This window comes from Aspergillus ochraceoroseus (assembly GCF_002846915.1).
Source record: "Aspergillus ochraceoroseus IBT 24754 chromosome Unknown P175scaffold_4, whole genome shotgun sequence".
Lineage (NCBI taxonomy): Eukaryota > Fungi > Ascomycota > Eurotiomycetes > Eurotiales > Aspergillaceae > Aspergillus > Aspergillus ochraceoroseus.
The window spans coordinates 255712-275357 of record NW_024468479.1 but is presented as its reverse complement, the minus strand read 5'-3'; the positions used below and the strand labels follow the sequence as shown (position 1 = coordinate 275357).

The window sequence follows — 19646 nt, the reverse complement described above, 5'->3', positions numbered from 1 at the left end:
CTGGAGTTCGGGCATCAAGCGGATGGTTGGCTGCGCCTCAGTGGCTTAAACTCATCTGGAGGAGGTAGAGCCAACAAGAACCCTAGAACTGACTCTGCAATCTTCGATTCCCTCGTGAATAATAGCATCGCAGTGACGTATCAACTGGATTAAGGTAGTCAGTTAAAGCAATGTTCCGCGTCACATGAGTAGGATGGCCAATGATATTAAGATTGACTAGGACCGTGTACGAGGTAAATCAGAATACGAATCAGAGCGGCCAAAGAACTTGCCAGGGCCAGTATTGCTTTCGAGAGATACCCATACAGGTATCTGCAATTTTAGATACAAAAGGTTGGCATACATCCCTATTTATTATAGCCCTGATACATTGATTGAACATGGACGTTCTATTTTGTGTATTTAGGTCACGGATGTCTTTATCTACACCGCTTTCAAATACATAGCGAAGGACACCGACCCGAAACCCTCGCGCAAAAAGTGTGTTGTGTAAGGGGCAACACATTGCATGGAGCAATGCCTGCCCCAGGAGACGGAGAACAGGCTAGAATCGAGCAAGCTCGGAAATCTCGGCCTCTTCGACAAAAGGTTGGAACAAGACGATTGGGAATGGGAAGACGGTATCGAAGTTGCACGTGATGGATTGGTTTATCCAAAAATAAGTCCAGATGGTATGTATGTATTGCCAAGTACGGCAAGCTAATACCGCCATTCCGCAACAATAAATTTTTCGATTTTTTTGCGGGCAGAATTCCTAATTAGGACTAGTCTTGAACTATATAATATTATTATATAATATTATATTACTATATTAAGGTAATCTTACTACTCTACCTCTATTTAGGAGTATCACGTGTTATTACATAACCCTGTATCATAGTTAATCTGCTCCGGTGGAGATCCTTGGTTGCATCATATCAGTAGTATAATATATTTTATCTAGCATGGATAAACTAATTACCCGTAAGTTATATAAGAGGTAAGAATTTTAATTTTAAAATCTAAATACTCTGGGTTCGACCCCTATCTATATTAAAATTACTTGGGATATCTTAAAAGGTCAATTAGGAGGTCAATTAGGAGGTTGATTAGGAGGTCGATTAGGAGGTTGATTAGAAGGTCAACTAGAAGGTCAAGTCAACTAGAAGGTCAAGTCAACTAGAAGGTTGACTAGGAGGTCGACTAGGAGGTCAATTCGGAGGTCAATTAGGAGGTCGATTAGAAGGTCAACTAGAAGGTCAAGTCAACTAGAAGGTCGACTAGGAGGTCGACTAGGAGGTCAATTCGGAGGTCAATTAGGAGGTCGATTAGAAGGTCAACTAGAAGGTCAAGTCAACTAGAAGGTCGACTAGAAGGTCGACTAGGAGGTCGACTAGGAGGTCGATTCAGAGGTTGATTAGGAGGTCGATTCGGAGGTCGATTCGGAGGTCAAGTCAACTAGAAGGTCGACTAGGAGGTCGACTAGGAGGTCAATTCGGAGGTCAATTAGGAGGTCAAGTCAACTAGAAGGTCAAATCAACTAGAAGGTTGACTAGGAGGTCAATTCGGAGGTCAATTAGGAGGTCGATTAGAAGGTCAACTAGAAGGTCAAGTCAACTAGAAGGTCGACTAGAAGGTCGACTAGAAGGTCGACTAGGAGGTCGACTAGGAGGTCGATTCAGAGGTTGATTAGGAGGTCGATTCGGAGGTCGATTCGGAGGTCAAGTCAACTAGAAGGTCGACTAGGAGGTCGACTAGGAGGTCAATTCGGAGGTCAACTAGAAGGTCAAGTCAACTAGAAGGTCAAGTCAACTAGAAGGTTGACTAGGAGGTCAATTCGGAGGTCAATTAGGAGGTCGATTAGAAGGTCAACTAGAAGGTCAAGTCAACTAGAAGGTCGACTAGAAGGTCGACTAGAAGGTCGACTAGGAGGTCGACTAGGAGGTCGATTCAGAGGTTGATTAGGAGGTCGATTCGGAGGTCGATTCGGAGGTCAATTAGAAGGTCAACTAGGAGATCGATTCAGAGGTTGATTAGGAGGTCGATTAGGAGGTAGGTTGAAAGTACGGAGTATGACTAGAGAACTCACTAGGTCATAGTTAATTATATAATATAATATAGTAATATATCTCGTACAACATCAAATATATGAATCTAGCAGGCGGTTGTTGTAGCGGTCAAAGGTCTTAGTGAGAATTTTGATTGTTGCGGAGTGGCGGTATTAGCTTGCCGTAGTAAAGTTTTCTCCGCTTTCTGCTACTCACATGGTGCAAGTTTCAAACGGGGCGTTTTTATGCCAAATACTCATTTCATGCAAGAGATAACACGGCGCTCCTTTGATAATTACCTGGACGCAATCGATAATGGCCAAGCTGCAGCTTGTCCTCTTTATTTGACCATCTCAAAAGGGAAGCAAGCGTGCGTCATATGAGAGCTGGATAATAACCCTTCGAAGGCACTGCAATACCAAAGTCCTTGACCTTGTATCGAGAGCGAGATTCATGATTTACCCTTCAGCCCTCACATCCTATGACTTTGCAAGGTATGCTCCCTGTTTAACATGGCCTTTATACAACATCAATAAGTATGCAGCTCATAATGAGTAATGTTCGGAGCCAACTCTGATAGAATGGGAAAGTGTTTCCACATGTATTACCATTGGCTTATGGGATTGATCGGCGCTCATCCTGCGAAGATAAAACAAATAGTCCTCGAACAGGCCTAGATCAATTCATTGCTTTTGTCAATATATTGGTGCATCCAACATTACCGACAGGCCGCTGGCTCCGAATTCCGCCCCGAGTGGTGTGGCTTGTCTAGCTATTGACAGCGTAAGGATTATGATGTCGGCTCTCAGTGTCTCGTCGGCTCTGGGTGCTCTGATCGATGTCTACGATCGTTATGCTTTCCCTTTCCAGACATCTTTATTTTAAATAGAGTTTTCGGCTGGGTGCTTTCTGCGACTATTCTCATACCGCCCCCAGAAGAATGGTTGGAAAAGAACCCTTATAATGAAGCATTCTTTGATAATTCTGAGGGGTGGATGGACTGCTAGATGAGATCCAACGACGAGATCTCTGGATCAGACTTGATGCTGCTCGTGATTGGATGCCACAAGATGAAGAGAGGACGGCCTCTGGTATAGGAATAGAAGTTGTGCAATCATCTGAGATTTCTTTTGGCATTGCAGTTCCCTACAGATAGAGTTGCTTTCATTGATGAGGATATTTCTGGCACAATCAGAGATTTGGAAATAACGTGAAACATAAGGGAAATCGCTGGGCCAGATGTGGCCTGACAAAGGTGTGGTACGGCTAGAGCACATTATGAAGTTGATAGGCGTCAAAAGCAAGCAAAGACGAAGCTGATTGACAGCTAGCATATCTGACCTTTTGGTCCAATGGTTTAGACATGTTGCCCGAATCGCATGCTCTTACACAGACCTGATGTCTGATCTGCCCGAATCCCACCTTATATACCTAGCAATCATTGCCTTGGCACCAGTGCACCTAGTGCACGCCGTGACAATTACTAATAAAATTAGAAGTTCTAGTTATTACTAGTAATATCTAGAACTTCTAGTACTACTAGCCCTACTAGTAATAACTAGAACTTCTAATTTTACTAGTAATTACTAGTAGTACTAGAACTTCTAGATATTACTAGTAATAACTAGATATATATTCTACTGTAATATACCATGAAAAGTATACCATACTAAATCTTGTCTTGTGTAAGCGTCTTACTGGCGAGGCGCTTGAGTATGGGTAGTGTTGGTAAAGGAAGCAAAGCTACATAGAGTACAAGAATAGTAGGAAGGTATTAGAAGTAATAAAATAAAGTGCTTGCCTCTTAGTACTTCAGGGGTTATTATATTACTATTTATATTATCTAGTTAAGTTACTGGTATAGTATAGGTAACTTAAATATTACTATTCTCTTAATTACTCTTAATTACTAGATATATAGTTTAATATATAGTTTAGCATGTAATTATATATTATATAATTACTATAATAATTATTTCTTCTTCTCTTAATAGTGTATCCACGTGCTATATATACTATACCTAATCTAGCTTGGCACTTTATTAAGAAGGAGCTAGTCCTAATTAATATAATATAATCTACTTTTTTATTTAATATTAAAAATAATAATAATATATATAATACTATCTTTATTAATTATACTTTATTAAATAAGATATAAATAGTATTATATTTTACTTTAAATAAAATAATAAATAAGAATAAATAATTTACTAGATATATTAATAATAAATAAAGATATTATTATAATATAAATATTATAAGAAAATATTTCTTTATATATATTTTTTTTAATTTAATCTATATTTTAAAAAGTTCTTCCTAATAAATTAATATATTATACTAGATAGGTTATTATTACTTAAATATTATAGTAATAACTAATTATATTATAAATTTTATAGCTTCCTTAAAGTATTCTTTATTAGGTACTATACTAGTTATATCTCTATAAAAAAGAGTTTATTTAACTATTATTATTTTTTTCTTTATAAGTACCTTTATTCTAATAATATAAATCTATTATATTAACTATTTATAGGCTCCTATAATAAATCTCCCTATATTTATATTAATTATAGTACTTATAATCCTTATTATTACTAGTATATTTCTTATAATTCCTGCTATTACTATTTTATTATCTAGTAGGACTATATTTGTCACGGTGCGAAGCCGTAGTACCTATCTAGTTAGATTCTGCCTTGACTGTCCACCCTTATTCCTGTATTTAAGCCATGTTGTCCTTGATCCTGTTATAGCTCTTCAAGCTATGTCCTGTCTATTACCTGATACCTACTATTCTACTATTCTATCTAGTTAGCTCCTAGTTAATAAATATCTAAATCTAATTCTGCCTCCTAATATTACATAGCTCCTCTCTACTAGGAGTTAATTGCTGCTATTATACCTACCTTACTACTTATACTACCTAAAAGTATAGAAACCCTCCTATATAATACTCCTGATAAATTAAGATAGTATATTACTAAAATATACTAGTTCTCTACTATTACTATAGAAGAACTCTATAAATTATCTATCTTATACTCTATTATTACTAATCTTCTTAATTATATTTAATAGAAAGATAGTATAATTAAGTACTAGAAGATATAAGTTAAAGAAATCTAATAGGAGCTATTTAAAGTACTTACTTAGAATAGTATATCTTTTTAATTACTATCTCCTTCTAAAAGAAATACTAATATTACTACCTTTCTTACTACTATTACTACTCTTACTATATCTATTCCTACTACTTAAACCTTTAAATAACTTTCTGACCCTAATAAGTTTAATAGTTAATAAAGTAATTTAAGATACTTTACTTTTTAAATCTGCTAGAAGATAATTATAAATCTTAATTATTTTTTAACTCTAAATAGTAGAATAGCTTATATAACTAGTTACTTTAAAGGAACTTTATATATCTAAATCTTATTATATATTTAAGATAGAATCTATAAACTAAGTAATTATATTAAGATTTTAGAAATCTTAGAGAAAGCTTTTAGAAACCTAAATCTAAAAATTAATACTTATACTAACTTATTTTATTTTTAATAAATTTATTATAAGTTTAGTATTTTTTTTACTAAATTTTAATACCTTATATTAGAAAAGAATATAAATAAAGATATCTTATCTATAATTCTAGAATAGGCTATTAGCTAAGAATTTTAAGAGATATTAATATATTTTAAGGCCTTATTATAATACTATAACTTTACTAATTACCTATAAAATCTAAAAAATTACTACTATTATTATATAAGTACTACCCTATCCCTATCTATAAAGAATTCCTAGCCTCCCTAATTTATTTTAAAGCTAATTCCTGCTACCTAAATTCCTATAATCCCTATTAATCCTGTTATTACTACTACTCTTACTAAAGACCTGATAGACCTATCTATTGCCTATTACCTTAATTATTAAACCTAATGCCTGTGTTACTACTATAGTAGTACTAATTACCTAGTAGGTAGCTGCCTGTATCCTGACTAAAGACTAACTAGCTGTACCTCTATATTTACTGCCAAACTAGACCTATACCCCTTCTTAACTAGAATCCTGCTTGCTGAATACCCTGTGTCCCCTAAATTAGAAAATAGAATATCTCTAACCTAAGTCATGATTAGGAATACCCCTAGTACTCCCTTTACTTATTAAAGGCTGTGATAGCTAGAATAATAGTAGAGAAGAAAAGTTACTAATTTAAATTAATAATCTTACCTATTAATCTAGAGACCCCTAATAAGATTCTACTAATCTTTACTATAATTAACTCTAGAGTTAAGAATAAATATTTTATAGACTATAATTAAGCTATAGATAACTAATTAAAGATACTACTATTAAAGAATCCTATCCTACTAAGGAGATTTAATAATACTCTAGTAAAGTTTAATAATATTACTTATTTTATTTATTTAACCTAAAAAATTTATAATTATATTAAAAAGAATATTACTTTTCTTATAATCTAACTTATATACTTTCCTATTATTCTTAACTTACTTTAATTAAAGACTTATAACTTCTAGATTAAATTTACTAATTATACTATTTTATTTAAAAGCCCTTATTATAAGAAATACTATAATATATCTTTAAAATTTATAAAAATTTTAATATTATATAATATATTACTAAAAGCTTCTCTCTAATATCTTAACTCCTGCCCTAAACTTCTGAAGAACTAAGATATTACTAGAGTCTTGGTTACTACCTATACTATATATACCTGCTATAGATACTAGATATTTACTACCACTATTACTAATATTAAAGCTACTCTAAACCCTGTTACTATTACTAAATCTAAGCTATAAGAGTAACTACCCCCTAAGTTTATTGAGTTCTATAATATATTCTTACTAAAGAAGGCCAAGCACTTACTACTTTACTAACCTAATAATTATAAGATTAAACTACTACTTAAAAAAACCTTATCTTTTAGAAGCCTATATAATATATCCTGAGATAAACTAAAAGTTCTAAAGAAATAGATTAAAAAGAATTTAAAGAAAGATTTTATTTATTCTAATTTCTCCCCTACTATATCTCTTATTTTATTTATAAAGAAATCTAGAGGAGGCCTGTAATTTTATATAGATTATTAAGCCCTGAATATAATTATTATAAAAGATTATTATTTATTACTACTAATAAAAGAGATATTAAATAATTTAAAAGAAATAAAGTATTTCTTAAAAATTAATATTATTTCTACTTTTAATAATCTATAGATTAAGAAAGGATAAGAATATCTTACTACCTTCTAAACTTAATTAGGCCTGTTTAAATCCTTAATAATACTATTTAGACTTACTAGAGCCCTAGTATTATTTTAGAGATTTATTAATAAAGCCTTATATAATTATTTAGATATTTTCTATATTATATATCTAGATAATATTCTAATTTATAGCTAAACCTATACTAAATATATCTATTATATTTAATAAGTATTAGAATATTTATAAGTAGTAAGACTTTATACTAAATTTAGTAAATATAAATTTTTTATGCGCGAGATAAAGTTCCTAGAACTAATTATAGATAGAGATAGCTTCTAAATAGACTCTAATAAAGTAAAAATAATTATTAAGTAGGAAATACTAACCTATTTAATTAATATTTAAGCCTTTATTAACTTTAAGAACTTTTATTACTAATTTATTTATAATTTTTTAAAAATTATTAGACTATTAATTAACCTAACTAAGAAAGATATTAATTTTAACTAGATACTTATCTACTAAGAAGTATTTAAATAATTAAAAGCTACTTTTATAAATACCTTAATACTAAAATTTTTTAACTAGTTAAAAAATATAATTCTAGAAATTAATACCTTTAATTATATATTTACTAAAATACTATTATAATATAATAATAAAAATATATTATACTTTATTATATTTTTTTTTAAGAAATATTTTATAATAAAATATAATTATAAGATTTATAATAAAGAATTATTAGTTATTATTTATTATTTTAAAGAATAATACCCTAAACTAGAAGAGACTTTATTACTTATAAAGGTTATTATAGATTACTAGAATCTAGAATATTTTATATTAACTAAATTATTAAATTATTAATAAGCCTGCTAGTCTAAATTTCTATTAAGATTTAACTTCTAAATATATTATTACCCTGGGAAATTAGGTGCTAAGCTTAATATACTAACTAGAAGGTTAGAAGACCTGCTTAAGAAGGGGGATAAATAACTCCTTTACTAGAGCTAGACTATTCTAAAATCTAAAAACCTGCTACCTAAGATTACTACTAATCTAAGACTAAATATTAATAGCTAATACTAAGTATACTTTACTAAATAACCTACTACTAATAAACTAATCTCCCTGCTACTAATACTATAACTATTATTTAATAAAGCTTATTTATAAGATAAGAAGCTCTAGTCTATTTTAAATATCTTAAAGGATAGTCTACTAAGATACCCTAATATTATACTAGCTAATTATAGATATGTTAGTCTATACCTAAGATATTAAGACTAACTTTATATACCTAACTATAATAAGATAAAAGCTAAAATACTAAGACTTTATTATAAAAATCCTATTATTAGATATTCTAGAAGGACTAAGATATATAAATTAATATTATATAAATATTTCTAGCCTAGAATCTATAAGTATATTAATTAATAGGTCTAGAATTATTATCTCTACTACTAAATTACCTCTTCCTAAGAAGTAAAGTAAGGAGTACTAAGGCCTTTACTAATTCTTAAACATGCCTAGTAAGATATAAGTATAGACTTTATTATATATTTATTATTAAGTAATAGTTATAATACTATCCTAGTTATAATTAATTATCTAATAAAGATAAAGTACTTCCTCCCCTATACTAGAATAATTAATACTAAAGGAGTAGCTAATCTATTTCTTAAATATATCTAGAAGCTTTATAATATCCCTAAAATAATTATATTAGATTATAGAGTCTAGTTTATTATTACTTTCTAAAAATACCTAATATCCTATCTAAAGATCTATAACCTATTATTTACTACTTATTATTTTAAGACTAATAATTAAATTAAATATATTAATATTATCTTAGAATAATACTTGTAAGTATATATATTATACTTATAAAATAATTAATTTAAATAGCTACTAATAATTAAGTTTATTATTAATTCTATCTACTCTAAGTCTACAGGAGTATTACTATTCATGGCTAATTATAGATTTTACTTAATATTAGAGTTTAAATTAAGCTATCTTATTATCTATCTTACTAAGAAAGATATTAAGAAGTTTGCTAATACTATATATAAGATTTATAAGTTTATTTATATTAAGATCCTGTCTACTTAAGCCTGTTATAAAGTATAAGCTAATTACTAAAGATAACCTATATATTACTATATTATAGGGCAAGAAGTCTAGCTAGATACCTATAATATTTAAATACTCTACCTATAAAAGAAGTTAGACTAAAAGAACTTTAGATTATACTATATTAAGAAGATTATTAGCCTGTATACTTATAAATTTAAATTACTTAAAAATATAAGAATCTATCCTATATTTAATATATCTTTACTCTACTCTATTATTAATAACTCTCTATCTAATTAATATCCTGATCTACTACTACCCATTAAAGTAGAAGAATTAGAAGAATAGGAAGTTAAAGAAGTTCTTAATTCCTAATAAATTTATTAAGACTATGGTAAACCTAAGCTATAATATATTATTAAGTAAATTAGATATAATAAGCTAATTAAAGAGCCTGCTAAGTATCTAGAGAATACCTACTAACTAGTAAATAATTACTACCTTTATTATTCTAAGAAATCCTGGCTAATTCCTCCCTAGTCTTAATAGAGTTTAACCCTAAGGAGGGGGGTACTATTATGGTGCGAAGCTGTAGTACCTATCTAGTTAGATTCTGCCTTGACTGTCTGCTCTTATTCCTGTATTTAAGCTATATTGTCCTTGATCCTGTTATAGCTCTTCGAGCTACATCCTGTCTATTACCTGATACCTACTGTTCTGCTGTTCTGTCTGGTTAGCTCCTAGTCAATGAATATCTGAATCTGACTCTGCCCCCTGACAATATTTCTCTTATTTTTTATAGCTACTCCTAATATTATAGTAACTCCTATTACCTCTCTCTCTACTTCTTCTACTATAGTAACTCCAGCTACTCCTATTACTATTATCATGCTAGCTCCTATTATTATACTGACTCCTATTATTATACTAGCTCCTATTATTCTTACTATTGCTATAGCTCTAGCTACTCTAACTATTCTAGTTACCTCTACTGGCCTGGCTACTATTATATAGATACTGTATTACCTATATTATACTAAATTTTAGTAATATATAAATAATAGTCCTATAGAAGCTTATTTCTATATATATCTAAATCTAGAATAATAATATACTTAATATACCTACTTATATAAAAAGTACTTCCCTATTATCCTGCTTATATAGATTAGTCTTAGGAAAATTTAGGTAATATCTAGTAGGATAGTAAGTATAGCAGCCTATACTTAATAAACCTATATTATTAAGATTTTGTCACGGCATAGCTGTGTACCTATCTGGTTAGATTCTGCCCTAACTGTCTACCTCTACTCCTATATTTAAGCTATATTACTCCTGATCCTGTTATAGCTCTTCAAGCTATATCCTTATCCTGACCTGACCCTTACCTATTATACCTATACGCAGATAGCCTGAATATATACCCTACTATTAGCTATACCTACTGCCTGCCTACTCCCTATAATATTATATAGTTCCTACCCTAGGTATAGCTACTACTAGTATGTTAAAATAACCTAAACTGCCCCTAATTATAGACTTAGTTAAGAAATTTATAAGCTATATTATTAATAATCTTACTATCTAGATTATTTACCTTAGATCCTATAATAGATATACTAATTTCTTAAGGAAGGAGATTCATGCCCTCTAAAATTAAGCTAATAAAGCTAGCCTAGAGCTAGTTAAGAAGGAGAGAGTAGTACTATACTAGAAAGAAGAATTAAAAGTAATCTAATAAAAATTAATTAAATCTAAGTATATATTTACTATATTATAGGTTATTATTATCTCTACTATATTTATTTTTATTACTATCCCTGTCTTTATTAAATATACTTCCCTTGCTAAAGCTATAATAATTAATATAATAAAAGTACCTATACTTATTTTTACTAGCCTTTCTTCTAATACTTATCTTAGTAAGAAACTCCCTAACTTATAAAAATTTAATAATATTTATTCTAATCTCTATTACTTTATATAATAAATCTATAATAAAATAGATACTAATCTAGACTATTTTCTAGCTATTAAAGCTTAACTAATCTATATAGTAGGATATCTAACTAGAAAGGTTTATAAATTAATCCTACCTAAGATAAGACTTAATATCCCCTAGTTCTTAGACTATTCTAACCTACTTAATTATTTAGAAATAGTATTTAGAGACCCTAATTAAATTTAAAATATTTAGAACTACCTCTATAATTAGAAATAAAGAAATTTAGACTTTAATACTTATTTTATAGAATTTTATTATTTTATTTTAGAAAAAAAAATATTTAATAACTTTTTAATATTTCTTCTAATCTAAAATATTTTAATTAAATTTTAAGATATATTACTTTATAACTCTACTCTATTTTAAGACTTTTAAGAATATACTAATTATTTCTAGTTACTAGAAAATTATTATTACTAATACTAGCTATAAATATCCTATTCTTACTTAATATCTAGTTCCTATTACTCTAGCCTAGTAGTACCAAGGAATCTCCCTAGTTCTATCTTACCTAGTTACCTAGTCACACCCCCTATATCTAGAAAAGATTTAGATACTATAAACTTATCTTATACCTGCTATATACTATATTCTCTTAGGGGAGGATAATATAAGTATAAAGAATACTTTTACTATAAAAATAAAATATATTATATAAAGGACTATTCCTTACTTAATTAATATTTTATATAAATCTAAAAATAGATAAATATACTAGTATACTATTCTAGCCTAATCTTTACTATAGTATTACCTACTTCTTATATTATAGCTTAAAATAATTACCTTATTACTCTAGAGAAACCTAACTAACTATACTCTCCTAATGCCCTGCCTAACTTAAAAAATAGAGTCTGCCTAGCCATAATTACTACCTAGTACTAGAATATATATAAAAGCCCTTATTATTAGATATATTATTCTATCTATCCTATATTATTATTAAATTAACTAACTCCCCTAATTCCTATTATATGCATGCCAACCTAATAGTATAGTAAGTATAACTATATTAAAAAAACCTAAAAATACTAATTTATATTATAACTAATTTTAGAGCTAAAGAAATTAGCTTTATAAATTATTAATAAATAGAAATATATAGATTAAAGATTATTCTACTCTCTTATTTAATATTCCTATCTAGCTTCTATAATAAGAAGGTAGAAGAAGGTATAGTAACTTATTATATAAAGGCTAACCTATTATTAAATAATTACTATAATTAAAAATCTATCTTTTATATTACCTATCTCTCCTACTACCTAATTATCCTAGGACTAGCCTAGCTTACTATATATAACCTAAAAATATATTTCTCTAACTAAATAATTATATTTAATAACTAATATTACTATAAATACTATAATATACCTCTTAAGCCTATAAGAGTAAGGGCCCTAATAAATATCTCCTAGAAGGATTAACCTAAGTAACTAAATTAATAAGAAAAACTACTAGAGTTAAAATCTCTTATATTTATAAAAATATACTAAATATCCTTAAAAATACTAGCTATATATACCTGCTATCTAGTATAGAAACTATACTAGACCTTATTAGATAAAGTTAATAAAGAATTAAAATATAGAAATACTAATCTTAAATTACTATCTATATTTTTTCTAGAATTATAAGATTTTTAAAATATATTTAATCCTTAAGAAGTAAAAAAGCTACTACTATATTAATTATATAATTATAATATTAAGATTTAAGAAGAAAAATAGTCCTTATTTAATAAATTATATTTAATATTATAAGTATAATTAATTATTCTAAAGGAATAATTAAAAGAGAATCTAAAAAAAGGTTTTATATATTCTAGCTTATCCCTAGCTATCTCTTCTATTCTATTTATTAATAAACCTAGAGATAGTCTCTACCTATATATAGATTATTAAAGACTAAATACTATATTAGTTAAGGACTACTATTTATTACCCCTAATTAAAGAAATTCTAAATAATCTATAAGGAATATAATACTTCTCTAAAATTAATCTAGTAGCTACCTTTAATAATATTTATATTAAGAAAGGGTTAGAGTACCTAACTACTTTTTAAATCTATTTTAGGCTATATAAGTCCCTAATTATACTATTTAGTCTAACTAGCACCCTAGCTATTTTCTAATATTTTATAAATAATATCCTATAATAATATATAGATATATTTTATAATATATTTCTAGATAATATCTTGATTTATAGTTATATAAGAAAAAAATATATTAAATACCTAAAGTAAATATTATAAATTCTAAGAAATAATAATTTATATATAAAGATATTTAAGTATAAATTTTACTAGCTAGAAATTAAGTTTCTAGATATTATTATTAGAAGAGAAGGTACTTATATAGATTTTAAGAAAATTAAGATTATAGTAAATTAGAAATTACTTAAAATAATTACTAATATTAAAAGTTTTATAAAATTTACTAGATTCTACTAATACTTTATTAAAGGATTCTTATAGATTTTTATGTCTATTACTATCTTAGAGAAAAAAGAAATCCTATTTTTATAGACTTTAACTTACTAGACTACTTTTAAAATATTAAAAATAGAATTTATTAAGGAACTAATACTAAGGTCCTTTAATTAGGACTAACTAGTTATTTTAGAAACTAATACTTTAGACTTTATATCTATTAAAGTATTATTATAATATAATAATAATAGAATTCTATATCTAGTAGAATTTTACTTAAAGAAAATAACTCTAATTAAGTATAATTATAAAATATATAATAAAAAATTACTAATAATTATTTATTATCTAGAAAAATAGATCCTAGAACTAGAAAAATACTAGTATCTAATTAAGATTATAACTAATTATAGAAATCTAGAGTATTTTATAATAATTAAGATATTAAATTAATAATAAGCCTAATAATCTAAATTCCTATCTTACTTTAATTTTATAATTAATTATTACTTAGGCAAGTATAAAATAAAACTAGATAATTTAATTAAGAGATTATAAGATTTCCCTAAAAAGGGGAATAAATACTTATTATATTAGAGTTAAATAATATTAAAAAAAGAAAATTTAGTAAGCTTCCTACCTAAATACTTAGAGAAGTTATAGAGCTAGTAAATACTATAGTTAATCTAGCTCTAAGCTATTACTAGAAGGAAGTTAGTATACTTCTAGCTATCTAAGCCTAAAGAAAAAGAGACTATCTAACTCCCTAAATAGTTAAGAGAGTGCCTAAATAAAGATTATAAATAAGATCTAGCCTCTAATAATATTCTAGAAAGCTTAGAAAAGGGCTATAATTATTATTTATTAATTATATTATCTAAATATATTTACTATTCTAGACTTTTATTTTATTATAATTAATTATATATCCCTAATATAGAAAAATTAAAGATAAAACTAATATATAAATATTATAAGAATATAGTTACTAGCTATTAAGATAAATTAAAGATTTATAAATTATTATTATAATTATATTATTAATCTAAAATATTATAATTTATAAAGTAATAAGTTTATAATTATTATATTTATAAATAATTTATACTTTATTAAGATAAATATTAAAAAGTATTTTATTCCTTACTTATATTTAAGAGTTCCTAAAAAAATATATTTATTAATTTTATTATATATCTATCCTAAAATTTAGACTTTAATATTATTATAATAGTAATTAACTAGTTAATAAAGTTTTAATACTATATTCCCTGTAATAATACTTATAATATTAAGGGAGCTACCTGCCTATTTTAAGACTATATTTAGAGATTTTATAGATTTTCTAAGTTTATTATATTTAATTAAGGATTCTAGTTTATATTAATATTTTAGATATATTTAAACTATATTTTAAAGATAAGATTACTTTTATTTATTACTTATTACTTTAAGATTAATAGATAAACTAAATATATAAATACTATTTTAGAATAATATTTATAAATCTATATTAATTATTTATAAGATAATTAGGCTAAATAGCTATTTATAGTAAAATTTATTATTAATAATATTAATTTTAAAACTACTAGATATTTTTTATTCTTTATTTTATATAGTTTTAACCCCTATATAGAATTTAAGCCTATCCTACCTAATTACTACCTATAAACTTATAATACTTACTAATTTACCCTAACTATAAAATAAATATAGAAATATTACTATATTACTATAATTATTACTTAAGCCTGCTATAAATACTATACTAACTAGAAATATTACTTTATTAGATACTATATTAAGGACTAATTAATCTAATTAAATATTAAGAATATTATAACCCTATACTCTTAAAAAAAATTAGACTAGAAAAATCTAGGCCCTTTCCCTATTAAAAGAGTTATTAGTCCTTATACTTATAAATTAGACCTGCCTAAGAATATAAAAATATATCTAGTATTTTATATTAAATTATTATACCTAATTATTAAAAATTTATTATCTAAATAAGAGAAAATTAAATCCCTGTATATTAAAATTAATAATATTAAGGAATAAGAGATTAAAGAAGTAATTAATTTCTATTAGAACTATTATAGCTAAGGTAGCTACCTATATTTAAAGTATATTATTAAGTAGGTTAGATATCCTACTATTATTAAAGTTCCTACTAGCTACCTAGAGAATACTACTAAATATATTATTATTTATTATTACTATTATTCTAGAAAGCCTAGATCCTAGGAATACTTTATTAGAGCTTAGCCTAAGAAAGGGAATATTATTATAGTATAGTTATATACCTATCTAGTTAGATTCTACCCTAATTATCTATCTCTACTCCTATATTTAAGCTATATTACCTCTAATCCTGTTATAGCTCTTTAAGCTATGTCCTTGTCCTAATCTAATCCCTACCTGTTATACCTGTACGCAGATAGCCTGAATATACACCCTGCTGTTAGCTACACCTACTGCCTGCCTGCTCCCCATGACAGATTTTTATTTATTATCTTAAAATTAAGGACTAGATAGAGAGATTATTTTAATTTATTAATTATAATATATTTTATCTATTTAATATATAGTATATTAAGAATAGTATAATAAAATTAAAAAATAATAATAAAAAAGTTTAAGATAATTATAATAATTAGAAATTTATTAATATTATAATATAAGTACTTTATTATTTTTATTTTTATATAATAAAATTAAGTTATTTTCTTAAAATTTTTTAATATCTATAATATATTTCTATTAAATCTTAAAATTTAGTAAGAAAAAAAAAAGAATAGTATTATTAATATATTTTTATAATTTTTTTAATTTTTTAACTTTATTAATTTATTATTTTTATATTTTATTATTTTATAATATTTTATTAATACTTTACCTATATTTTATTTATATAGTAAAACTTATTTAAGATATCTTATATATTTTCTAAATTTTTTACTAATTATTAAGTATTCTTATATATTAGCTATCCTTTCTATTTAATTAGATATTAGTCTTTACTATATAGCTTTTATTATATAATAATCTATTCTACCTCTTATTCTTCCTTATTATTAATAATAATTAGCTAGGATAATACTAGTAAGTTACTATCTCTTATATTTTATTCCTTAAGAAGTAATATATAAAAAACTAGGTAGATTTTCTTATATAACTTAAGTAATTATAAGTAGTATATTTATTAATTTATTACTTTAATTATTTTAAATAGCTCTTTATATTTAGTATCTAGCTTCTTATTAGGCCTCTATATATAGATATTCTTTATAAATAATAGTACCTATTAATCTATATAGTATTTAATTAAGTAATACCTCTTATTATAGCTCCTTACTTACTATTTAGTAGTATAGTATAGGCTTTCTTCTAGCTAATAGTATTTTACTTATAGTTAGTTAAGTTATTCTCCTACTATTATAATTATGTTAGAGTCCCTAATATTAGTAAGCTTAAATAATACTAGCTAGTAATTATATTATATCTTATAAGAGGATATCTCTAATAATATATTTTTTATATTATTATATATAAATTCTATTATATCTAACTAGTTTATTTAATTAATTTATTAATAATTAATATAAGTCTTTAAATAAGTCTCTAATATCTAATTCTAATATTCTATTTAGCTATTTATCTATAGATAGAATATAATACTTAATTATTCTTTAATTTAAAGTTCTTAATATAACTAGGTCTAATATTTATTAATAAAAAATAAGCTATAGTTACTTACTAAATTTCTTAATATTTCTATTTTAAATATAATCTTTTCTATAAATATATTAGCTAGTTTCTTAGTATTAATATTTTTTATTATTAAGAAGTATTTAGCTTCCTTAATATATTAGTCTATAATTATTAAGATAGTATTATATATACACCCCTTTTATATTAATAATAGTAAGCCTATAATAAAGTCTAGAGTTAGGTCCTATTAAGGATATTCTAGTACTAGGAGCTTTACAAGCTAGTCTAGTAAAAGCTATCTAGATACCTTTATTTTCTAATAAATTAAATAGCTCTTTATATACTCCTTAATATTATATTATAGAATATTCTAGTAGAACTTTTATTTAATAAGATTTAATATTTTCTCTTAACTAAAGTAGCCTATATATAAATTATTATAGTATATTCTTAATAATTCTTAATATATTACTTAATTAGAAGAAATATAAATAACCTTATTATATTATATTAGTTTATTACTATTAATATATTATTTATTTTTATAAATTTATCTTTATTTAATATTATTTTTAAATTATTTTATTATTTCTTATTTAAATAATTTCCTTATTATTTAAGTATACTTCTAGTATACCAGGTATTTCTTACTAGTATTACTTTAAATTTAACTTATATAGGTATCCCTATATTATATCTTCTAAAATAAGTCTTATAAAGTAGTTAATAGTATCCTATAGACTTACTTATTACTAGCTACCCTTTATACTAGTATTCTTTAAATTAAAAGTTTTAGATCTTTTAACTATATAATTAGGGTCTTTTAAGAAGCTATTATTCTATTCCTACCTTAATTATTTTATAAACCTCCTAGCTTTATTTAAAATATAGGTAAGAGTTTCTTAGCTATATCTTATTAAATAAGTTTATAATCCTTTTACCTTAAAGGTATATTAGCTAGGTTAAGGCTATTAAACTAATATTTAATCTAGAAATTATATATTACTAGGAATTTAGCCTATCTAGTCTAGTATTAATTTAGAATCTTAATAATATAAAAATATTTTAAATTTATATAATCTATTTATATATATATTATATATAAGTTACCTTTAAAATAGTAATACTATACCTTAAAGTATTTTACTATAACTAGTAATTTTTAATTATAAATTTTATATTTTCTTTCTACTTTAATTAACTTCTTTAAGTAAAAAACTATAAATTACTAAGTAATATACTATATTTTTATAAATTAGATATTATTATATTATATTAGAATTCTTATAATTATAAAACCTAATATATTAGTTATTAAAAATATCTCTTATTTTAGATTAAAATACTATAATACTAAAAGTCTAGAGAATACCTACTTTAGTACCTTAAAAATACTTTAATTATTCTTTATTATCTTAAAGAGGCTACTCTTTCTCCCCTTTATTATTTTCTTTAATATATTACTTAATAGGGTAGTAATCTTAAAGTACTAGTAAATAAATTTTTAAAAATATCCTATAAATCTTAAGAATACTTAAATATTATAAAATAAGTATAATTCTAGCTAGTTACTTATAATATATACTTACTTAAAATCTATTTAGATTTCTTTAATTCTTATAATAAAGTTAAAAAAATATATTTCTTTTTAATAAAAGCTATACTTTAAAAATTTTATATAAAAATTATACTTTTAAAGGTATAATAATATTTTATTAATATAATATTTATATTCTTTCTTTATTTATAAGTAAATTAAGATATTATCTAAATATATTATATAAAATTTATTTAGGATTTCCTTTATTATTTTATTAATATATATTTAAAAGGTGTCACGGCGTAGCCATGTACCTATCTAGTTAGATTCTGCCCTAACTATCCACCTCTACTCCTGTATTTAAGCCATGTTGCCCCTGATCCTGTTGTAGCTCTTCAAGCTACATCCTTGTCCTAACCTGACCCCTACCTGTTATACCTATACACAGATAGCCTGAATATATATCCTGCTATTAACTACACCTACTGCCTGCCTGCCCTCCATAATATTACATAGCTCCTACCCCAGGTGTGGTTACTACTAGTATGTTAAAACAACCCAAACTACTCCTAATTATAGATTTAGTTA

At 25.2% G+C, this 19646-nt stretch overlaps 2 protein-coding genes across 2 annotated transcripts; both read left to right on the top strand.

Moving 5' to 3' along the window:
- Positions 1 to 82: 82 nt before the first annotated feature.
- P175DRAFT_0501148 (uncharacterized protein) lies at positions 83 to 744 on the top strand. Its single transcript, XM_040897103.1, has 3 exons — positions 83 to 154; positions 221 to 333; positions 407 to 744. The coding sequence occupies exon 3, from the start codon at positions 509 to 511 to the stop codon at positions 701 to 703; it is 195 nt and encodes a 64-aa protein (XP_040751925.1). The 5' UTR covers positions 83 to 154; positions 221 to 333; positions 407 to 508; the 3' UTR covers positions 704 to 744.
- An 8074-nt stretch (positions 745 to 8818) lies between these two features.
- Positions 8819 to 8974, top strand: P175DRAFT_0436394 (uncharacterized protein; the record flags this gene model as incomplete). The annotated part of the gene is made up of 1 exon (XM_040893798.1): positions 8819 to 8974. A coding segment is annotated over one exon (156 nt), but the record flags the coding sequence as incomplete, so codon positions are not given.
- Between the last annotated feature and the right edge of the window lie 10672 nt (positions 8975 to 19646).

Bases quoted from the DNA above. Each gene is read 5' to 3' on its own strand.
- P175DRAFT_0501148 (XM_040897103.1), top strand. From the start codon at position 509: ATGGAGCAATGCCTGCCCCAGGAGACGGAGAACAGGCTAGAATCGAGC.